This window comes from Nycticebus coucang, chromosome 11 (genome assembly GCF_027406575.1).
Source record: "Nycticebus coucang isolate mNycCou1 chromosome 11, mNycCou1.pri, whole genome shotgun sequence".
In the NCBI taxonomy this organism is placed as follows: domain Eukaryota; kingdom Metazoa; phylum Chordata; class Mammalia; order Primates; family Lorisidae; genus Nycticebus; species Nycticebus coucang.
Genome location: NC_069790.1, coordinates 110,299,099 through 110,324,345, shown reverse-complemented (window position 1 = coordinate 110,324,345; position 25,247 = coordinate 110,299,099). Strand labels below are relative to the sequence as shown.

Sequence of the window (25,247 nt, the reverse complement as noted above, 5' to 3'; positions counted from 1 at the left end):
GTACACACATGTCTGAACACCACATTTTAATGCTGTCATCTGAATTCTACCTGGGTAACTCTTTTTCTCCCATTCTGCATTTTCATAAAATGCAGTAGGTTTACAGAATGGAACAGAATAATGTTACAAAGTAGTGAAGTCATCAAATCAATCAAATGCAATATACAGGGTGGCCATAAAGTTTGTGTGCAATTAACTTTATGGCCACCTTATATACTGCATTTGATCTGATGACTTAACTTTATGGTTACCTTATTTATGACCTTGTTTGAATTCTGATTATAACAAATTGACTATTAGAAAAATGAAGATAAACTGGGTGTCAGATAACATTAAAAATTATATTTAGCCAGGTGCAGAAGCTCAGGCCTGTAATCCTAGCACTCTGGAGGCCAAGCAGGGTGGATCGCCTGAGCTCATGAGTTTGAGACCAGCCTGAGCCAGAGCAACACCCCCATCTCCAAAAAAAAAAATAAATGTATCTGGGTGCTGTTGCAGGCGCCTGTGGTCCCAGTGACTCAGGAAGCTGAGGCAAGAGGATCACTTGAGCCCAAGAGTTTGAGGTTGTGGTGAGCTATGACACCATGGCACACCACTAAGGGTGACAAAGTGACCCTGTCTCAAAAAAGAAAAAAAAAATTTAATGGATGTGATATTATGATGTTTTACTGGCAAAATGACTTCTAAAACTCAAGTTTTAATAGCAAATAAAACATTTAAAAAAACTACTGGATTACTTGGTGACAGATCCACTGGAATTCATTGTACTTTCCTTTCTATACTCTCTGAATGGTAACTTTACAACAAAAAAAAAAATTTTTTTTTTTTTTTTTTGAGACAGAGTCTCAAGCTGTGTCCCTGAGTAGAGTCCCATGCATCATAGCTCATAGCAACCTCCAACTGTTCGGCTCAAGCGATCCTCTTACCTCAGTTTTTCTATTTTTAATAGAGATGGGGTCTCACTTTTGCTCAGGCTATTCTCAAACTCCTGAGCTCAAGCAATCCACCTTGCCTTAGCCTCCCAAAGTGCTAGGATTACAGGTGTAAGCACAGCCAACAAAACATTTTTTTATTTAAGGTAATGAGTCAAGTAAAACATACGAAGAACACTCAAAACTCAACATTTACATAAAAAGCAATCCAATTAATAACTGGCAAAAAAACATACACACAAACATTTCACTGAAGAGGCTATACATGGCTTGGCACCTGTAGCTCAGCGGCTAGAGCGTTAACCACATACACCGGAGCTGGCAGGTTCGAACCCAGCCCAGGCCTGCCAACAACAATGACAGCTACAACCAAAAAATAGCTGGGCATTGTGGCGGGAGCCAGTAGTCCCAGCTATTTGGGAGGCTAAGGCAAGAGAATTGCTTAAGCCCAAGAGTTAGAGGTTGCTGTGAGCTGTGACGCCACAGCACTCTGAGGTGACAGTGAGCCTGTTTCCAAAAAAAAAAAAAGATACACAGATAACAAACATAGATATAAAAAATGTCCAACATCGTTAGTCATTAGGAAAATGCAAATTCAAACTATAGTAAGATATTACTATACATCTATTAGAATGGATAAAATGAAATACAGTAGAACCTCCATAGCTGAGTACCTACTTAAGTTGTCCTAATTTTTATAGACCGATATACACAACATGTATGTATCAGTACAGCAGGCCTAATTCCTAATGTTGACCACCTCTGAATGTTGATCAGTTACTGTCCTTTGAGTAGTTAACTTAACAAAGGTTTTAATGTATAGTGACACAACAGAGAAATTGGATCACTTGCACATGACTGGTAGGAATGTAAAATGATGGTCATTTTGAAAATTTTGGCAGTTGCTTTTTAGAAGTGGATATACCTTATGACTGTGCAACTGCATTCTTGCACATCTACCCCAAAGAAATGAAAACATATGTGGACACAAAAATATGCACACAAACGTTTACTGCAGCATTCTTGCTATTAGCCAATAAATGAAAACCACCCAAAATTCCTTCAGTATGTGAATAAACTGTGGTATATTGGTACTATGGAATACTACTCGGAAATAAAAAGAAATGAACCACTGATACACACAACATGGATGAATCTCAAGGAAGTCATGCTGAATGAAAAGTGCCAATATCAAAAAGATATATACTGTAGGCTTCCATTTATGTAACACCCCATGAAATAACATTACTACAAAGATGGAGAACAGATTAGTGGTTGCCAGGGGCTAGGGATGGTGGGGAAGAGGGTATGTTCTAATGTCACTATACATTAGAACAGGGGTCCTCAAACTATGCCCCGCGGGCCACACGCAGCAGTGTGATTGTATTTGTTCCCGTTTTGTTTTTTTACTTCAAAGTAAGATATGTGCAGTTGTTCATAGTTGTTTTTTTTTTTTTAAACTGTAGTCCGGCCCTCCAACGGTCTGAGGGACAGTGAACTGGGCCCCCTGTTTAAAAAGGTTGAGGACCTCTGCATTAGAACCTCTTTACATTAGAACCTATATACACTATACATTAGAACCTCTTTAACCTTTATAGTAATTTAACTATAAAGGAGGTAACATGGCATCTTCTGGTCATACTATAGTTAAGTATCTTACCTATGGTAGTAATTACACATGTCCTAAAACTGCATATACATACACACATGCAATATACAAATAAATGCATATATAACTGGTGAAATCTGAATATAAAGATTAGGCTAATGTCAATTTTTTATCATAGCATAGTTGTGAAAGACGTTAACATTCATGTAGGCAAGAGTACATAGAATTCCTGCGTATGTCTTTGTGAGCTCCTGAAAATCTAATTATTTCAAACTAAAACCTTAAAATAGAACAAACATAGCAAACTGAAATTATACTTTTTACTAATAAAATGACTGACATTCTTACCTTTGCTGCTACTTCAGCACTAATCTCTTCTTGAGTTTCTGCTAACCTTTTTTTAGCCACTTCTGTTCTTCTATCACAATCTGCAATGAATGACTGCAGATGATCCATGGCCTACAAAGTTTAATTAAAAGATAATTACTACCAGAAAGTCAACTTATTCAGAAATATCTTAATCAAAAATCACATTTTTGTTTTTTAAAATGCTACCAGGAAAATTAGGAAAAAAAAAAAGAAGGTTCAATTATTAATCCAAACTACTATCTATCAAAGAGTAACTAAACATAATTCCAAAAGGTAAGGCTATAAGAAAACTAACATTTTTATACCCCACTGAACAGAACACAAACTACTGCAGTCTTTATAAAAAGGCAACCAATTTTACTACCAGAAATTTATCTTAAGTAATCAGAGATATATGGAGTGATTAATATTCAAATATGTTCTTTATAGTGTTGTAAGAGTGAAAATACAGTAAACAGATAACAACTATGAAATTTTGATCTCCAGTCATTAAAAAGATTTCAACAGATTGGCTCGGCGTCCTGTACCTCAGGATGCTAGGGCGCCAGCCACATACACAGGAGTTCACAGGTTCAAATCCAGCCTGGGGCTGTCAAACAACAATGACAACTACAACCAAAAAATAGCCAGATGTTGTGGCGGGCGCCTATAGTACCAGCTAGTTAGGAGGCTGAGGCAAGAGAATCTCTTAAGCCCAAGAGTTTGAGGTTGCTGAGCTGTGACTACCATTGCACACTACAGAGGGCAACATAGTGAGACTATGTCCAAAAAAAAGTTTTCAACAGAAAACTCAAAGATGTGGAGAAATGTTCAGGATTCATTCATAAATAAAAAGCAAGTTACAAATATTATATTTAAAAAGATCCCAATTTTATAAAATGAAGCACAGAAAAAAAATGAAAGATCATACACAAAACATCATTTCTGAACATATGAATTTTTAATTTGTCTTCCTGTGTTCTTTTAATTTACCACAATATACAATTAGAAAACTTACCTTTTTTCAAATAGACCACTGAGAATTTATGAGTGACTGTGCCATAAAAATCCTGCTCAATATTTATATAAAAGACTTTATTTTTATTTTTATTTATTTACTTATTTACTTTGAGACAGAGCCTCAAACTGTCGCCCTGGGTAGAGTGCCACGGCATCACAGCTCACAGCAATCTCCAACTCCTGTGTTCAAGCAATTCTCCTGCCTCTGCCTCCCAAGTAGCTGGGACTATAGATGCCCGCCACAACGCCCGACTATTTTTTGGTTGCAGCCATCATTGTTGTTTGGCAGCCCGGGCTGGATTCAAACCCACCAGCTCAGGTGTATGTGGCTGGTGCTTAGCCGCTTGAGCCACAGGCACCAAACCAATATATAAAAGATTTTTAAGGTACATATTAATATGTCTATAATTGAATAATAGTTCATTAAAAAGTAAACCTTAAATATTTATTTACAAATTAAGCCATTTTGGACTTCCATATCTTACTGTAAAGAAATATAAGTAATTCAAAATGTAAACATTTAATCAAAAACATGAATTTATCCAACAGATATTTAATTCAAAAAGTGGTTAGATAATCCAAGAATTCAAAGTGAAAAGCAATAAGGATCACTTCAAAGCTTTTAACTGCGGTAACATAAAAATAGCCATTTAACTTTTTTAATTTGCAATTTATCTTCTAAATCATAACACAAATCTGTTCAAATTTTCTTATGTTAGGATACAAAGTTGCATCTTAAAGCAGTGGGAGATGGACTAACCAAAAAATACTACTGGGTAACTAGTACATATGTAGAGCCATACCTCAGTTCCTTAGACTAAATTCAAAATGAATCAAAGATTTAAGTGTATAAAATGAAGATAATAGCACATATGAAGATTGATAAACTGAACAATAAAACTAAAACTATCTTACAAGGGAAAAAAGACACCAAAAATAAAGAAAGAAAAAAGTACTTACAATGTATATCTGAGGAAAAAGACTAATTATCATAATACATTAAGAGTTAGTATAAATCAATTATGAAAATGCAAATATTCAAGATTAGCCAATAACCCCAAAATAACTGCACATTGACAGATCACTAAAAAGGAAAATAGATTTTTAAAACATGCAATATGGGCTCAGGGCCTGTGGCTCAAGCAGCTAAGGCGCCAGCCACATACACCTGAGCTGACGGGTCTGAATCCAGCCTGGGCCCGCCAAACAATAATGACGGCTGCAACCAAAAAATAGCCGGGCGCTGTTTTGACTACAGGAGCCTATAGTCCCAGCTACTTGGGAGGCTGAGGCAGGAGAATCACTTGAGCCCAGGAGTTGGAGGTTGCTGTGAGCTGTGATGCCATGGCATTCTACCCAGGGTGACAGCTTGAGGCTCTGTCTCAAAAAAAAAAACATGCAATATGGGGGCGGCGCCTGTAACTCAAGGAGTAGGGAGTTGGCCCCATATACCAGAGGTGGCAGGTTCAAACCTGGCCCAAGTTAAAAAAAAACAAAAAACAAACAAACAAAAAAAAAACATGCAATATGTTCAAACTCACTCATAAGAGAAATACAGATTATAACTCTACTTATATTTCTCATTTCTTATCAAAGTTGCCTAAAGAATCATGGATAACACACTATGTGGCCACAGGGGAAATAGATAATTTCACCAATTATTGGTGGGAGTGTAAATTGCTAATTCTTATAAACAATAACTCGACAATATCTATAAAATTACTATTAGACTTAGCTGTTCTACTTATCCTATAAATACTGTGTGAAAATAATGTGTCATCATACTATAATAGAAAATGACTGAGAACAACCTAATGATGGCAAGTCCTGCTGTAATTTATGTCCAGATTACTTAAGGTATTTTCCTCAATGGTTCCAGCCATATATTAAATTACCTTTACAAAGATAATTTGTATTTCCATTAGCAGAAATTCTTAGAAGTTCAGAGAAGTAAATAAAAAGGAACTTATTGCTTGAAATACCAAACTAAATAAAAACACCTATTATGTCATTAATAAAAATTATCATGAGGGCGGTGCCTGTCACTCAGTGGGTAAGGGAGCCAGATACTTACAATGAGGCTGGCAGGTTCAAACCCAGCAAAGGCCAGCTAAAACAACATGACAGGCCATGACTGTGGCTCAAAGGGGTAGGGCGTGGGCCCCATATGCTGGAGGTGGAGGGTTCAAACCCAGCCCCAGTGGAAAAAAAAAAAAAAAATGACAACTGCAAAAAAAAAAAAAAATATCTGGGCATTGTGGCAGGCGCCTATAGTCCCAGCTACTTGCAGTGCCCATGGCTCAGTGCAAAGGGCACCAGCCACATAAATCCAGGCTGGAGGGTTCAAACCTGGCCAGGGCCAGCTGAACAACAATGACAACGCAAACAAAAAGGTAGCCGGGTGTTGTGGCAGGCACCTGTGGTCCCAGCTACTTGCGAGGCTGAGGCAAGAGAACTGCTTAAGGCCAAGAGTTTGAGGTTGCTGTGAGCTGTGACATTACAGCACTCTACATAGGGCAACATAGTGAGACTGTCTTAAAAATAAAAAAGAATATAAAAAAATTCAAAATTACTGAAGACCCCTATATACACTAGAAATAAGTTGATTACTTTTCATTAAACTGGTATTTCCCTAATCATTACTATTTTATTGAGAAGAATATGCTTAATTTTTTTTCTTTTTTTTTTTTTTTTTTTTTTGTAGAGACAGAGTCTCACTGTACTGCCCTCGGGTAGAGTGCCGTGGCGTCACACGGCTCACAGCAACCTCTAACTCTTGGGCTTAAGCGATTCTCTTGCCTCAGCCTCCCGAGTAGCTGGGACTACAGGCACCCGCCACAACGCCCAGCTATTTTTTTGTTGCAGTTTGGCCGGGGCTGGGTTTGAACCCGCCACTCTCGGCATATGGGGCTGGCGCCCTACTCACTGAGCCACAGGCGCCGCCCAGAATATGCTTAATTTTCAAAAGAACATATGAATTGCACACATTTTACACATTTTCTTAAAATACTCAGTCTTACTTCCTATTTTAAAAAGTGTTAGTAGGCCAGGGACGGTGGCTGACATCTGTAATCCTAGCAACTGTGGGAGGCCAAGATGAGTGGATTGCATGAGCTCTCAAGTTTGACACCAACCTGAGCTAGAGCAAGACCCTGTCTCTAAAAAAAAAATAGCCAGGTGCTGTTGTGGGTGCCTATAGTCCCATATAGTCCCAGTTACTTGGGAGGCTGAGACAAGAGAATGCTTAATCCCAAGAGTCTGAGGTTGCTATGAGCTATGATGCCACAGCACTCAACCAGGGGTGACAAAGTAAGACTCTGTCTTACAAAACAAAAAATTTAAAAATTTAAAGAAAGTGTTATCAAGAAAGTACATGATAGGCTCAGTACCCATAGCACAATGGTTACAGCGCCAGCCACATACACCCAGGCTGGCAGGTTTGAACCCAGCCCAGGCTAGCTAAACAACAATGACAACTGCAACAAAAAATAGCCAGCCATTGTGGAGGGCGCCTATAGTCCCAGCTACATGGGAGGCTCAGGAAAAAGAAATCACTTATGCCCAAGAGTTTGAGGTTGCCATGAGGTGAACTGTGATGCCATGGCACTCTACCGAGGGCAACAAAATGAGACTCTGTCTCAAAAAACAAAACAAAAAAGAAAAGAAAGCATATGATAGGGTCAGGTGCAGTGGCTCATACCTATAATCCTAGCACTCTGGGAAGCTGGGCCTTACTTGAGTTCAGGAGTTTGAGACCAGCCTGAGCAAGAGCAAGACTTGTCTCTAAAAATAGCCAGGTATTGCAGCGGGCGCTTATAGTCTCAACTACTTGGGAGGCTGAGGCAAGAGGGTCACTTGAGCCCAAAAGCCTAAGGCTGCTGTCAACTATACACCACGGCGCTCTACTAAAGACAACAAAGTGAGACGCTGTCTCAAGAAAAAAAAAAAAAGTACATGATCTCACCTTATGTATTATAGTTCATAATCCATGTAAACACAATGAGGATAATTTGCTAAGAGTTTTCCTATTAAGAGATATTAATTCGCACTCTACCGAGGGCGACATAATGAGACTATCTCAAAAAAAAAAAATAGAAATATTTTTGTAGAATTTTTTATATATTATAGAGAAAAGAAATGAATCTCTTATGAAAGATTTTCCTTTTAATAAAATAATATACATGGTTCAAAAAAGTTAAGCCAATGAGCATGAGGGAATTTGCAGGGGGGAGGTAATAAAAAAGTTCTGTAACTGTATTATAGTGATGGTTGTACATTTACAGTAGGTGAATTATATGGCATGTAAGTTTCTAAAGTTTGGTATATATTTTTTTCCATGTATATCTTCTTTTAAATACAAAAACAGTATCATCTGATATATGGAACATTGAGATCTTTCCATGCCAGCACAAATAGATCTGTCTCACCCTTTTAAATAACTGCATGGAGTTCTGTCTGAACCATAGTTTACTTAAGCATTTCTCTATTGATAGACATTTAGGTGGTTTCCAATTTTTTGTCATCATAAACAATACCACAGTAAGCATGTGTCAAAAAAAAAAAAAAAGAGATATTAATTCATATTGAAAACGTTCTACTGCAAAAAAATAATATGAGCCATTAAAGCAAAATCACATACATCAAGTTCAAAGAAAAAGTCTTGTTCTTTGGATGCAATTTCATAATCTGCTCTTAAAGCCAGGTCGTGGACTTTCAGACATTCTCCAAGATCCATTCTCTGGGGGAAAAAAAGATACATAATATTAAACCAAAAGCATATTTTCAAAAATACATTAACAACCACAGTTCTCTTCAGAATACACATCAAGTCACACAAATACTTCTTTAGTTATACTTTCAAATGACAAAATTTCATAGGTAAGTTTAAAACTTAAGAGTCAGAAAAATAACAGCACTAATTCTGTCTACCAACCGATGGGAACAGTGATCGCTTCTGACTTAAGAACAAATGGATATGAAAAGCTTTGCAGAATCCTAAAAAATTTTGCAGCTTCTATATAACAACATATTTCACTTAGCTTTTTCTAACACGGGAAATACAGTTAATTTAAAACAAAATTCAAAGAATACATAAACCAAATTGCTGAATTGTTGTCAATGTTCTTTCAAAGAATCCTCAAAATACAGACTGGTGGGTGGTGCCTGTGGCTCACTGAGTAGGGCGCTGGCCCTATATACCGAGGGTGACGGGTTCAAAGCTGGCCCGGGCCAAACTGCAATAAAAAAATGGCCAGGCCTTGTGGCGGGTGCCGATACACCCAGCTACTCTGGAGGCTGAGGCAAGAGAACTGCCTAAGCCCAAGAACTGGAGGTTGCTATGAGCTGTGATGCCATGGTATTCTGCTGAGGGTGATAAAGTGAAACTGCCTCTTAAAAAAAGAAATAGACTGGTGACCCTGGCATCACACAACACTCCATGTGAACTGATAAAGAGACAATTTATGGCTCGGTGCCTGTACCCAGTGGTTAGGGCGCTGGCCGTGTACACCCAGGGGTGGCAGGTTCGAACCCTGCCAGGCCTGCTAAACAACAACAACAAAATAGCCGGGCGTTATGGCAGACACCTGTAATCTCAGCTACTTGGGAGGCTGAGACAAGAGAATGCCTTAAGCCTTAGAGTTTGAGGTTGCTGTGAGCTGTGACGCCACAGTACTCTATCAAGGGCAACATAGTGAGACTGTCTCCAAAACAAAAAGAGAGACAATTTATTAGTAAAACCCATAAATTCACAAAGAACAAGTCACTAACCTCACCTATGATGAGCATATGTCAGGAAAATAAAATAAATACCCTTACCAAACACTAGAATCCTTTTACTTGGAATTTCTAATTACTTATTTACAAAACTACAGGCTTTTCTCATGTCTGAGACAAAATCCAGCCACTGTTACATGTATCTGGGCAACTGATAAGATCTTCCATGAAACCCTTTCAGGTGAAAATTGTGCAACATACAAAGATAATTACAGATGGGATGGGTCATCAATGGATGAGATTTTCTACTTAGAAGTATCTGACAAGAATGTGTCAAAATCTCTGGTGGGCTGGTGAAAGGAGTACATATATCAAAAAAGTGGCTAGGCGTAGTGGCTCACACCTATAATCCCAACACTTTGAGAGGCTGAGGCAGGAGGATCATTTGAGGCCAGAAATTCAAGACCAGCCTGAGCAGCACAGTGAGACCTCATCTCTAAATAATAACAGTAATTCAAAAAAAGTATAATAAATATTCCTTCTGGTTTTGTTTCAAAATCTATACACAACAGTACAAAAAAACACTGTATTAAACACAACACTACACACTAGGGATACAGTGTTAAGTGACACTGACACAGTCTCTCACTATGCAGAGCTTACGGGGAGAAAAGAGGGGAAACAGGGTGGCGCCTATGGCTCATTGGTAGGGTGCTGGCCCCATATACCGAGGGTTCAAACCCAGCCCCGGGTTCAAACCCAAACTGCAACAAAAAATAGCTGGGCATTGTGGCAGGCGCCTGTTGTCCCAGCTACTCGGGAGGCTGAATCAAGAAAATCGCCTAAGCCCAGGAGTTGGAGGTTACTGTGAGCTGTGTGATGCCACGACACTCTACCGAGAGTGCTAAAGTGAAACTCTGCCTCTATAAAAAAAAAAAAAAAGAGGGGAACAAATGATAAAAGATGAAAGATAAAATGTCTATGAACCAAGTTAGGTGACCTCATAAAAATAATAATGCTCCTCAATTACGGGGGCTACTTTGGGATAAGGTAGTCAGAGAAGACTTTTCTGAAAAGGATGAACTTAAACTATCTAGAGAATGAGAATCTTCTTCACGCCCATTGCTTCACTTCACCAGAATTATGTAATAAGAGAAGGGAACAAACCTTAGGAATAGCCAAGAAAAGACTTTCAGTTTTTACAAAAGATTAAGGTGCCAGACTTAAAAAAAAAAAACAAAAAAACACACACATACATACATACATACATATATATACATATATATATATATATATGTAGGGCAGCGCCTGTGGCTCAGTGAGTACGGTACCAGCCCCATATACCGAGGGTGGTGGATTCAAACCCAGCCCCAAACTGCAACAACAACAAAAAAAATAGCTGGGTGTTGTGGTGGGCTCCTGTAGTCCCAACTACATGGGAGGCTGAGGCAAGAAAATCGCCTAAGCCCAAGAGGTTGCTGTGAGCTGTGATGTCACAGCACTCTACCAAGGGCGACAAAGTGAGATTCTGTCTCTAAAAACTAAACTAAAATAAATACACAAAATGTATTTTTAATATGTTTATATATATTTTTATATTTATATATTTTATATTTATACACAAACATGTGTGCGTGTGTGTGTGTGTGTGTGTATATATATATGCACCAGTGTTAACCACAGAAAAGTTTCTGGTAACAGGGAACAGGTCTACAGTATCTACAGCACACAAGTCTGAAACTTAGCTTTGCATACAGCACCTAAAACGAAAGTTGGGTGTGGCAAGGCTGAGACCAGAACTTCTAGACCAGCATGAGCAACATAGCAACTCCCAGATCATAGGTGTGAGCCACTGCCATAGGCCAATTAATAAAATTTAAAGAAATAAAAGACCAGCCTGAACAAGAGGGAGACCTCATCTCTACAAAAAATAGAAACATTAGCCAGGCACAGTAGTGTGCACCTGTAGTCCTAGGTACTCGAGGCTGTGGCAGGAAGATCACTTGAGATTGCCGTGAGCTATGATGACAGCAGTACACTCCAGTCCAGGAAAGAGAGACTCTTAGAAGACAAACAAATATGGCCAAATAATCAGAAAAAATTAATAAAAAACTAGTCAAGAGTAAGGATTACAGTATGTCATGATTGAGATAAAGCTATGTGGTATAAAACTAACTTAAAGAGAACGCAGTATGAACAATATGAGAAATCTTTACTGAAGGCTGGTTTTAAAGCAAACTGCTGCTCTCCAAGAGACACATTCTATGACATTTTAAAAAAGGGATTAAAATAAATTAGATGAAGTGTCTCAAAACCAAGCTACATAAAAAAGTCAGGGAACAAAAGTAATTAGATGGAGAAAAGAAAAATCAACTAAGATAGATGTAAAACGAAGAATGTTTCATTAAGAAGCAGAAATAGATTATGACCCCCAACAGGCTCTAATGCAGTGGTTCTCAACCTTCCTAATGCCACGGTCCTTTAATACAGTTCCTGTGGGTCGCAACCCACAGGTAAAGAACCACTACTCTAATGAGTCAGATTTTTAACTCTCTCAATATGAGAAAATGCCTAACCCAATAATCAGGGCTTTCCAAAGGTGGAACAACCTTCCTCAGAGTTGAGTGAGTTCCCAGGTAACTGAGCAGTTCAAATACAGTCCTAATAACTATTCCTCTAGGCTCAACCATGAGCCTCAACTATTCCTCAACCATGAATTCTTTTCTTATTTTTTTTCAGAGATAGCATCTGTTGCCTGAGCTGGAGTGCAATGGTATCATCACATAGCCCACTGCAGCCTCAAATTCCCAGGACCAAACAATCCTCCTGTCTCAGTCTCCTGAGTAGCTGGGACTATAGGCTCACATCGTCACACCTAGCCAGTTTTTTCTATTTTTGGTATAGACAGTCTCGTTCTTAGCTCAGGTTGGTCTCAAACTCCTGACCTCTCAAGCCATCCTCCCACCTTGGCCTCCCAGAGTGCTAGGATCACAGTTGTGAGGCACCATACCCAGCCATACAAAATGATATTAGTAGAGTAAATCAAAGGGTTAACTTAGACATTTGAGTGTACTGCCAAGTATAGTTTCAATAATACGTTATGAATATATCAGTAATAGAAAGTGGCATAGAGACAGCGTCAACCATAAATATCATTGTGTTGGTATGTTATTATATTTGCTCAGTTCTATGAGACATATCTTGAACCAAATTACAAAACAATGTGAGAATATAATTCCTCCCATTAAGGAATTTATATTCAAATGAAAAAAAAAACAAAAAAACCAAAAAGACATTGGCCAGGTGTGGTGGCTTACCTGAAATCCTAGCACTCTCAGAGGCCTAAGCAAGTGGCCTTGCTTGAGCTCAGAAGTTCAAGACCAGCCTGATCAAGAGCGAGACCCTGTCTCTTAAAAAAAAAAAAAAAAAAAAAATAGCCAGACATTGTGGGGGTTGCCTGTAGTCCCAACTACTTGGGAGGCTGAGCAAGAGGACTGCTTAAGCCCAAAAGTCTTAAGTTGCTGTGAGCTCTGACACCACAGCACTCCACTGAAGGTGATACAGTGAGACTGTCTCAAAAAAAAAATGTAAAGAAACAGCTGCAAATGCATATAAAAATGTACATACAAGGATTTCAGTGCCATAATACATCAAAAACAGAAACAAAGACTATTAATACTCACTGGATAAGCAAAATAAAGAATACTATACTGCATAAAATGTTATATAAGTACTGTTATTTAATGTGCATGACTAATATGGAAATCTCCAGGCAAGTGAAAAAAATTCAAACAACATAATGTCATCTTTTTTGAGACAGAGCCTCAAGCTGTCACCCTGGATAGAGTGCCGTGACATCACAGCTCACAGCAACCTCCAACTCCTGGGTTCAAGCGATCCTCCTGCCTCCGCCTCCCAAGTAGCTGGGACTACAGGCGCCCGCCACAACGCCCAGCTATTTTTTGGTTGCAATTGTCATTGTTGTTTGGCAGGCCCAGGCTGGATTTGAACCCGCCAGCTCAGGTGTATGTGACTGGCACCTTAGCCACTTGAGCCACAGGCACCTAGCCCATAATGACATTTGTTAACACACGTACTCACACACTTGTAAATATACAAAGAAAGGTCAGTGTAAAACATGTATACTACATTATTGATGAGGTTTAGGTCTCAGAAGGGGGATAATGTATAATGGGAAATATACAGCCAGGTGTGGCAGATCATGCCTGCAATCCCAGTAATTTGGGAGGCCAAGGCAGCAGGATTTCTTGAGAACAGGAGTTCAAAACTAGCCTGGGTAAGATGGTGAGACCCCCATCTCTACAAAAAGAGAACAAATAGCTGAGTATGTTAGTGCAGGAGTTGGGAGGCTGAGGCACAAGGATTATCTGAGCTCAGGAGCTCAGAGCAAGAGTGAGGCCCTGCCTCTACCTCTACTAAAAACAGAAAAATTAGCTGCATATTGTGGCAGGCACCTGTAGTTCCTGGAAGATCGGTTAAGTCCAGAAGCTCGAGGTTACAGTGAGCTATGATCATGCCACAGCACTCCAGCCTGGATGACCGAACAATGCCTGTCTCTTAAAATTTTTAAAAGAAAAGAGAGACATACTAGTTCATGTTTTATGTTATATCCTGTTGTACTTGAAAACTATATTGTCTAAGTGATAAATTAAGACATACGAAGCAGGCTCAGCACCTGCAGCTCAGCGGCTAGGGTGCCCGCCACATACACTGAACTGATGGGTTCGAATCCAGCCCGGGCCTGCCAAACAACAATGACAACAAACAACAAGGACAACTACAACCAAAAAAATTGCATGGCGTTGTGGTGGGCACCTGTAGTCCCAGCTACTTGGGAGGCTGAGGCAAGAGAATCGCTTAAGCCCAAGAGGTTGACGTTACTGTGAGCTGTGATGCCACGGCACTCTACCCAGGGCAACAGCTTGAGACTCTGTCTCAAAAAAAAAAAAAAAAAAAGACATACCAAGCACTGGACCACTCAGAGAAGCTCCCATTATTTTATTACCTAACTGAATCAGAAATTCATCACTGTCTCTGAATTTCTCTTTTCTCAAGTTCTTCAGGGTTATTGTATAGATCAAATAAGATTTTTATGAAAGCACTCTGAGGATAGGCTGTCGACCTACTTATTTTTGCATACTGACTGCAATGGGATATATGCCCAATGACAGAAGGACATTTCCTTTCTTGAACATTGCTATAGCCCCAATATTAGTAATACCATCTAAAAGGTGCTCAATATTTTGTTATGTAATGATACAATATTATAGTTCAATAGGGCATATTTTCTTGGTTCATAAATTATTTCTAATGCTTCCATTTTCAAAGGAATTCATGAAACAGACCTATTGCTCTGGTTTTGGTGTGTACTGGGAGGTTTCCAGGAAAAGTGAAGATGATTTACATAGGAAAAGACAAAGAATAGCAGGAAACTGCCGGAGCAAACACTTTAAGAGAATAAATATTTCCTATCTGGAAAATAAAGAGTTCAAGTAGCTCAACTAGAACTGGATGATTTCTAGTAGAAGATAGTGAAAAATAATTGTTGGGGAAAAGAAGATATAGGATTATTCTGGCTCAGAGGCCACCAGTTTGCTGCCTATAACTAGACTGTGAAAGATTTTGCAAATTAGTCCAAAAAATCAGAATTTACTCTGTATGCAAAGAATGCTCGATTACTTGAATAGTAATGACACGATAAAATCTCTATGCTTTAGAAGCATTAACACTACTGGATTAACTGACAAGATGGATTGACAAGAAGAAAGTGACCAAGAAGAAAGAAAAGCTATTATCACAATCCAAGCCATTAGAGTCAAATTAAAAGAAAGAAGGTGGTGATATAGTTGATCAGCATACTGAAAAAGAAAAAAACTTTTGAGACAGTCTTCCTCTGTTGCCCAGGCTAGAGTGCCTGGCAGCTGCCTACCTCACAGTAACCTTAAACTCCTGGGTTCAAGCGATCCTCCTGCCTCAGTCTCCTTAGTAGCTAGACTACAGGCGTCTGCCACAAGACCCAGCTAATTTTTCTATTTTTAGGAGAGACAGAGTCTCCTTCTTGCTCAGTCTGGTCTAGAACTCCTGAGCTCAAAGATTCCTCCAGTGTTGTACTCCCAGAGTGTTAGAATTACAGGCATGACCCACTACACCCAGCCAAAAAAGTCATTTTAAAGACAAGGATCTGGCGGCACCCGTACTCAGTGGGTAAGGCACTGGCCACACACACTGAGGCTGGTAGGTTCGAACCCGGCCCAGGGCCTGCTAAAACAATGGCAACTACAAAAAATAGCCGGGCACTGCAGCAGGTACCTGTGGCCCCAGCTATTGGAGAGGCTGAAGCCAGAGAATCGCTTAAGCCCAAGAGTTTGAGGTTGCTGTGAGCTGTGACACTACAGCACTCTACCGAGGGCAACATAATAAAATTCTGCCTAAAAACAAAAAAAACAAGGATCTATGAAATCATGAACTCCATCAAATCCTCCTACAGATATGGAAAGGAAGACTCAGAGGCCAGATGATTTGCTTAGGAGCACAAGCTGGTAGCAGTGGAGTAAAAATATGAACAGGTCTTTTTAATACAAATTTCAAACAGTTTTAACTAAATAGAAATGAAGTATGAAAAGGAAAAAAAATCAGGAGTCTTTTTAAGGATTCATGTATTTTTATTTATTTATTTTTTTTTGTAGAGACTGAGTCTCACTTTATGGCCCTCGGTAGAGTGCCGTGGCCTCACACAGCTCACAGCAACCTCCAACTCCTGGGCTTAAGCGATTCTCCTGCCTCAGCCTCCCAAGTAGCTGGGACTACAGGCACCCGCCACAATGCCCAGCTATTTTTTGGTTGTAGTTTGGCCAGGGCCGGGTTTGAACCCACCACCCTCAGCATATGGGGCCGGCACCCTACCGACTGAGCCCGTATTTTAAGCAAGAGAAAACAATGTCACCAAGAGAAGTGAGAAAATCAAATGAGAGAATTGATTTGTCTTGCTTTGGACATGTTAAGTACAGATAAAAGACTATATATATTACAGGCTTTCTTTATCCAACTAAATTCTCCAAGCAGAATGTTTTATGTTCTTCCTTGGAATTACAGCTCAAGCATTTTTCTAGGAGACCATCATTAACAAATCATATTAAGAACATGAGCATAGTGTAAAGAAAAATGAGACATACTGCATGCTGAAAGCAGTTGCTGCTTTCCTACCACTGCCCAGTTTATTTTTTTGTAGAGATGGGGTTTCACCATGTTGCCCAGGCCAGATTCAAATGATCCTTCTGCCTTACCTGCCCAAAGTGCTAAGATTACTTATGTTAGCCACTGTAGCCAACCCACTTCCCAAATTCTTAACTGCACCTTCCCACTTATATATTCCACCTCCAAGTCCATTTTTCCCTAAGCACATAAAGAAAAACAATGATCTTCTTCTACCTATTTTTTTGAAGAGTAAAGCAGGCAATACTTTTGTATCCATTTCCAACCCTAGCAATATAAAAATAACTAGAAAAAAAAAGGCCTTGCCCCTTGGCTCAGCACCTATAGCTTAGCAGCTAGGGCGCCAGCCACATAAACCAGTGCTGCTGGGTTTGAATCCAGCCCGGACCTGCCAAATAACAATGACAACTATAACCAAAAAATAGCTGGGTGCTGTGGCAGGTGCCTGTAGTCCCAGGTACTTGGGAGGAGGCGGCAAGAGAATCACTTAAGCCTAAGAGTTTGAGGTTGCTGTGAGCTGGCATAGCAACCTTAGATGCCATGGCACTCCACCCAGGGCGAGAGCTTAAAACTCTGTCTCAAAAACCAAAACAAAACAAAACAAAAGGCCTTGCTCCATAAAAAACATACACAAACAAGATAAATAACAAATGCCTATTCAACAATGTAGATAGCAGGTGCTACATTAGGGTTGAAAGGCAAAACTGCTATAGGATAAAGCAATCATATGTAATAACCAAGCAAGATTTAAATCTGTAGAGAGGAAAAAGAATATTACAGGCTGAGAAAAAAGGATAAGCAAAAATAACAAACATACTAAGGAAGGAAAGTTGTGAGACAAAAATGAATAAATCAATTTGGTCAAAATAGAGGACCATGCTGATTTCTTCAATCAAGGGAGAGGTATAGAGTAGGCTATGAATTTTAGATTTTTGACTACAGGTATAAACTGGGAACTGACACAAGTTTTTGTGTAGGAATAACATCTCAAGTTGACTCTCATTCGGGAATGACTAGCATCTTCTCAACATTCAGATCCTTTTAAATGCCACTTCTTCAAAAAGGTCTTCTCTAACAACCCCACCAGAGGAGCTCTTTGCCTCGGCCCTGTCCATTCTGAAAATACCCAACCATGCTTTTTCATCATAGCACTTATCACTACCTGAAATCATATTATTTGCTTTTCATACTTGGTTGTCTGCTTCTTGCATTACAATGTAAGCCATTCACCACTAAAGCATGAACTCACCTAGCACAGCACACAGCACAGAGTATGTACTCAAGTATTTATCAAGTGAATGAATGAATGCTGATCTCAGCCATCAGCACTCTCAGAGATGAAAAATTAAATCACTTCTTGAAGGGAAATGTGTTAACATGTAAATTTAAAATTAGTTTTTCAAAATAGTTATACAATCACATTGGTTTTTATTTGTAGATGGGATGCTTCAGAAATAACATGCTAAATAAAAAAGCACTGTGAATTCTCTTTACTTTCTCTATTCAGCCTCTGTTAATCTGACCCTTTTTGATCATTCTTTTCTATTTCTTTGTCTGCTTAATTCTAGTATTATTTAAATTTCATGACTCTAAACTCTATTATAATAAAATATTTAGAGAAAAAACATAAAAGCCTATCTGCACTTGGAAATTTTACCAATTACATCATCTGACTGACTCAGTACATATACCTAAATTTTTGATCCTAGATCACCAAAAAGATCTTATGAGATAATATATTTTCAAAATGCTTAGTTCTATATAGGCCATAGTCACCGACTATATGTTCATAAAAGTTCCCTTAATGAGTAAGAATCATCAGACTAGAAATTATTTTACTAAGTCATTTGATCTTGCCTTGCATATCAAGGTAGAATTCATCACCTTTTAAGATGTATTTCCAGATATAGAAATATTCTATTTGTAATTATCTATAATTTTGCCTGATGTTTGTAGTTAATCACCTATAAAATAAAAATATTTGAGGGCCAGACACAGTGGCTAATACCTGTAATCCTAGCACTCTGGGAGGCCAAGGCGGGTGGATCACCTGAGCTCAGGAATTCAAGACCAGCCTGAGCAAGAGTGATACCCCGTCTCTAAAAATAGCTGGTGTGGCAGGCGCCTGTAGTCCCAGCTACTTGGGAGGCTGAGGCAAGATCACTTGAACCCAAGAGTTTGAAGTTGCTATGAGCTATAACCCATGATACTCTACCAAGGGCAACAAAGTGAGACTCTGTCTCAAAATATGCATATATACACGCTTATATTTGAAGTTTTCAGTACCATGTATCTAGTCTGTTTAATGAGCTACATCCTTCAAATGATGAATTTATAACACCATACTCCCTTTTCCAATGGATAGCCTCAGAGAACACACTAGTTTCCTCAGATTTGCTAAAAGACAGCTAATGAAATTGTATGTATTTCTTAAAAAGTATCTGGAGAGCTCAAGAAATAATAAGAGAATAAATCCTGGTTCATAGGTTATTAATAAACATTCAAGACTCACTGTACAAAAAAAACTGTGACAATGAAATATATTAATAATGTATAAGGACTCTGAAAAATAATCTGCTTCAATAATGACTTGCAGACCTCCTGCTTTGTTTAGGAGTAATTGGTCTCTGCTACATTCTATCTATATCATTTCAAGAGTCAGATACAAACTTAAGATTTTCTTTTAAAAAAAGGCAGGAGAGAGGACACAAGTTACTGTAAATAAAACAAGGCAGGCCATGAGAAAACTAGTTACTGAGGCTGGTTGATGGTTGTTTATGTTTGAAATTCTTCATTACAAAAGTTGAAAAGATCTCTCCCTCAGACTCAATAAAAGGTACAATTAATTTGCATTTGACTTGTAAGACTGGACATCAAACACTGCAGTCCATCATACCTATAATGATCTATATTTGTACTTAACCATTAATGCAATAAACAAAAGAATTGACAAATCTCAACAAGATTTTAAACACATTACCTCTGGGTCACCTTAAAAAAAATAAAGTGACTTCCACAAGCCTTAAGTATACTATTAAGTACATAAAACAAAGATTACAAGATTATTCAAAACAGAGCTAGGCATGGTGGCACACGCATGTAGCCCCAACTACCTAGGTTGAGGGGGAGGACTGCTTGAGCCCAGGTGTTCAAGGCCAGCCAGGCCAGTATAGCAAGATCCTGACTCTAAAAAAAAAAAAATTACTTAGAAGAATAGAAAAGAGTCATTTGGCCAGATGTGGTGAGTCACGCCTATAATCCTAGCATTCTGCAGAAGGCGCAAGGATTGCTTGAGCTCAGGAGTTTGAAACTAGCCTGAGCAAGAGCAACCGTCTCTACTAAAAACAGAAAAACCAGCCAGGTTTAGTGGTGCACACCTGTAGTCTGCTCAAGCCTAAGAGTTTGAGGTTGCTGTGAGCTATGATGATGCCAGGATACTCCACCTAGGGACAAGAGACTGAGAGTGTCTCAAAAAAGGGGTGGGGGGAATTACTTAACTTCCAGTGGGCCTAAGGACCCCAAGTTAAATAGTGCAGAGGATTCACTTGCCTATTTGCTCAGGCGTACCCAACCTACAGTCTGTGGGCCATGTACAGATTATTTGAGGTCTATTTTGCTTAACTGTGGTGTTGGATACTGAGAAAATTATACTTGGATTTCTTTTTTTTTTTTTTTTTTTTAACTCATCAGCTTTCATTAATGTAAAATTGTGTTTTTAATGTGTGGCCCAAGCCAACTCTACTTCCGATGTGCACCAAAAGAAGAAAAAAAAAGGTTGAACATCCCTGCGCCTATTCAAGACTTGGCTTTTAAGCTTTAATAGTAAAATTTTGATTATTCACTGGGAACTTTCTTTTCTTTGAGACACTCTCATTATGTCGCCCTCGGTAGAGTGCTATAGCATCACAGCTCACAGCAACCTCAAACTCTTGGACTTAAGCAATTCTCTTTCCTCAGCCTCCTAAGTAGGTGGGACTACAGGCACCACCACAACGGCCGGCTATTTTCTGGTTGTAGTTGTCATTGTTGTCTGGAAGGCCCAGGCTGGATTCGAACCTACCAGCTCCAGTGTATGTGGCTGGCGCCCTAACTGAGGAGCTACAGGTGCTGAGCCATTCACTGGAAAGTTTTCAAAGTGCCTCTAACTTCATGCATATCAAATGCATATCTGGTTTAGGCAGTCTCTAGAAATGATGGTTAAAGGAATGTATATTTTTTGTAATAGACTAAGAAAAATATAATACAACAAATCTGTTCGAAGTAAGGACCAGGTACTTCAAAGCCAAAACTGATAAAACCAGGCTTATTCTGCCAACTGAGAAGCTCTAGAAATTTGCTCACGTAAATTAAAAAATTAAAAAAAAAAAGCAAGCCAGTACTCTAAGCTTATGCCAAAAACACCTTTTAAATAATACTAAGCCTCCAAACAAACCATTTCTAGGAAAGAGGTTATTTTTCTCTTTTTCTTTTTACTGCTTAGAAATTTAACTTTAGGAAAGAGGTTATTTAAATTTAACAAATCTACAGACTATCTTTTCACATTTACAATAACTACCATATTTGTTTCGGTTTTGTTTTGTTAGGACAGTCTTACTATGTGAAGTACTGTGACGTCACAGCTCACAGCAACCTCTAACTCTTGGGCTTAAGCGATTCTCTTGCCTCAGAGTCCAAAGTAGCTGAGACTATAGGCGCCGGCCACGATGCCCGGCTGTTTTGTTGTTGTTGCAGTTGTCATTGTTGTTTAGCAGGCCTGGCTGGGTTCGAACCCGCCTGCCTCTGTGTATGTGGCTGGTGCCTTAACCATTGAGCTATGGGCACCAAGCCTAATTTTTTTTTTTTTTTCAAGACAAGAGTCTCATTTTGTTGCCCTCCGTAGTGTCATTGTGTTCCAGCTCACAGCAACCTCCAGCTCTTGGGCTTAGGCGATTCTGTCTCAGCCTCCTGAGAGGAGGGGCACCCACAACAATGGGCCTGCAGGCACCTGGGCCTACAGGCACCCACAACAATGCCCTGCTGTTTTCTGGGTTTTTTTTTTTTCAGTTGCAGTTTGGCTGGGGCCAGGTTCAAACCCAACACCCTGGGTATATGAGGCCAGCGCCCTACTCACTGAGCCACAGGCACCACCTACAATTATCACATTTTGATATGCAATTGTCAAAACCAAAATACTCAGGACTTCTTATCCATTTAAAGGTAATTTGCCATTAACAACTATTAATTTTTGAAACTCAGTTGGTTTGTGAAACAGATCTATTTATGTAGCATTCTACTTTTGAGTAGACTGAATACAATGAATGGGCATTCTTCTAGATCAGGGGTCCTCAAACTGCGGCCCACAAGCCACATGAGGTGGTGTGATTGTATTTGTTCCCGTTTTGTTTTACTTCAAAATAAGATGTGCAGTGTGCATAGAAATTTGTTCATAGTTTTTTTTTTTAAACTATAGTCCGGCCCTCCAATGGTCTGAGGCCAGTGAACTGGCCCCGTTTAAAAAGTTTGAGGATCCCTGCCTAGATGGTAGGAATATAGCAGTGAATAAAATGTCCCTACCCTTGTGAAATTTTCATTCTAATGGCTGGTTGAGAAAATTTCGTACTTAACACTTATTCTGCTTCTCCATATTTTCATGGCTCTTTTACTTACGTACTATCAAAAAGACTTTAGTGGCTGGATGCCCATAGGTCAGAGGTTAAGGCACTGGCCATATGCACCAGGGCTGCTGGGTTTGAACCCACCCAGGCCTGCTAAACAAACAAATAAAAAATAGCCAAGCCTTGTGATGGCTACCTATAGTCCCAGCTACTAGGGAGGCTGAGGCAAGAGAATCACTTTAGCCCAAGAGTTTGAGGTTGCTGTGAGCTATGATGTAACTGCACTCTACAGAGGGTGACAAACTGGGACTCTCGTCTCAATTAACAAAACCAACAAAAAAAGGCTTCAGCTGTCTTCAAGTTCAGGTTTGTAGCCACCTAAGTAACTGATTTTAGCCCCGAAGTCAGGGAAGTAACAAAGGAGTCTGAGTTGGTAAAAACTTGCACTTTGGGTAAAACCCAGAACCTACTGGAGTACCATAAAACAGAATTTCTGACAACCAGCTGGGTGCAGTGGCTCACACCAGTAATCCTAGCACTATAGGAGGCCAAGGCAGGTGGATCACCTGAACTTGGGAATTTGAGACCAGACTGAGCAAGAGCGAGACCCTGTGTCTACCAAAAAAAAAAAAAAAAAAAAAAAAAACCCAAAACTAGCAGGCTAGGGATGGAGGGAGGTGGGCGGGGCCTTAGTGTGTGTCACACTTTATGGGGGCAAGACATGATTGCAAGAGGGACTTTACCTAACAATTGCAATCAGTGTAACTGGCTTATTGTACCCTCAATGAATCCCCAACAATAAAAAAAAAAAAAACTAGCAGGCTATAGTGGTTCATGCCTGTAGTCCAAGCTACTTGGGAAGCCAACACAAGAGGATCACTAGAGCTCAAAAGTTGGACATTGCTATGAGTTATATCATAGCACTCTACTTAGAGCAGTGGTTCTCAACCTTCCTAAGTGACCCTTTAATACAGTTCCTCATGTTGTGGTGACTCCCAACCATAAAATTTTTGTTGCTACTTCATAACTGTAATTTTGCTACTGTTATGAATCGTAATGTAAATATCTGATATGCAGGACCTATTTAGGTGACCCCTGTGAAAGGGTCGTTCAACCCCCAAAGGGGCTGAGACCCACAGGTTGAGAAGCATTGGAGTGACAGTTAGACTCTGTCTCAACAAAAAAAAAAATTTTTTTTGACAACCAATACTTCCATCCAAATCACTTCAAAAAGGCAAATAAACTTTTACTTTAATAATGACTTTGACCACATCAAAAGACCCTACCTCTATTTAAAATCAGGTATTTTAAAATGCCCTCATTTTTGAACAGAATTTAACTTCTTTTAAATGAAATTTCATGGAAAATCCCTGTATTTAAAATACATACAATTCGGGTGGCGCCTGTGGCTCAGTGAGTAGGGTGCCGGCCCCATATACCGAGGGTGGTGGGTTCAAACCCAGCCCCGGCCAAATTGCAACAAAAAAAATAGCTGGGCATTGTGGCGAGCGCCTGTAGTCCCAACTGCTTGGGAGGCTGAGGCAACAGAATCGCCTAAACCCAGGAGTTGGAGGTTGCTGTGAGCTGTGATGCCATGACACTCCACTGAGGGTGATAAAGTGAAACTCTGTCTCTAAAAAAAAAAAAAATACATACAATTCTAATTAAAATAGGAGAGGTTAGCCTGCTCCCACATCCTTAGTACCTGAGACACCTCCAAGGATATTTCAGAAACATCTGAAAGTCACTGCCCTAGGTAACTGTTATAAAATACAACAACAAATTTTTTTTTAAGTTTTTAGATTTAAGTAAATCTAAGACTTCCTACATGGTATAAAGTACTGTGAGTTGACTGATGGTGAGACATTTCACAAACATCATTTGAACTTCACACTAGAAGACACAAGGGTCTATCAATGCTCAATTATGGTGAAGACTACAATATAACAGTAGTCATTTCTGAATTTTGGCCAAATACAGTAAGGCAGTATACATTATGTCTGTCAATCTTAATTTCAAGCTAATTATATCACATGCTATCTATAAATCAATACTATCATGTATCTTTTTCCCAGATCACTACAAATTACTAAGGAATAAATTTTTTTTTATTTCAGGTTAGTGTGAGGGTACACACAATCAGGTCACAACACTTGAATTTGTTAGGTAGAGTCCCTCTCTGAGTTGTGTCTCGCACCAAAAGGTATGCCATAATCCCCTAGATTATGCCCATTAAGTAGGAGCACCCCAAACCTCTTCTTTCTCTTTCCCCCAACTTGAATTGAAATGAGATTTTTTTCCTCTGTGGGCGTGAATTATTAGTGTTGGCTTCATATTAGTATTGAGTACACTGGATATTTGCTTCTTCATTCTTGTGATACTTTACTAAGAAGACTGTGCTTCACCTCCCTCCAGGTTAATACAAAAGATGTAAAGTCTCCATCTCTTATGGCTGAATAGTATTCCATGGTGTGTGTGTGTAAAATCTCAATCACAGCTTGTTAATCCATTCCTGGGTTGGTGGGCATTGAGGTTGTTTCCCTGTCTTGGCAACTGTAAATTGAGCTGCAATAAACACTCTAGTGCTAACCATACTCGGGAGGTTGAGACAAGATAATCCTTTGAGCCCAGGAGTTTGAGGCTGTTGTCAGCTATGACGCCACGGCATACTATCAAGTGCTAATGCTAATGTCCTTAAGATTAAAGAATTTTTTTCTGCTGGGTAGATGCCTGGTAGTGGGATTGTGGGGTCAAATGGGAGATCTAATTTGAGATCTTTGAGGATTCTCCATATTT

General features: G+C 39.3%; 1 protein-coding gene across 12 annotated transcripts in view; it reads right to left on the bottom strand.

Annotated features, from left to right (window-relative positions):
• LUC7L2 (LUC7 like 2, pre-mRNA splicing factor) overlaps positions 1 to 25,247 on the bottom strand; it is a 66,360-nt gene that overhangs the window by 18,798 nt on the left and 22,315 nt on the right. For all 12 annotated transcript variants that reach the window (XM_053608504.1, XM_053608506.1, XM_053608511.1 and 9 more), the window contains 2 exons: positions 8,549 to 8,647; positions 2,890 to 3,000 (listed from right to left, as the gene is read on the bottom strand). In XM_053608504.1, the coding sequence (XP_053464479.1) occupies positions 2,890 to 3,000; positions 8,549 to 8,647 (210 nt within the window). The remainder of the gene's footprint in view (positions 1 to 2,889; positions 3,001 to 8,548; positions 8,648 to 25,247) is intronic.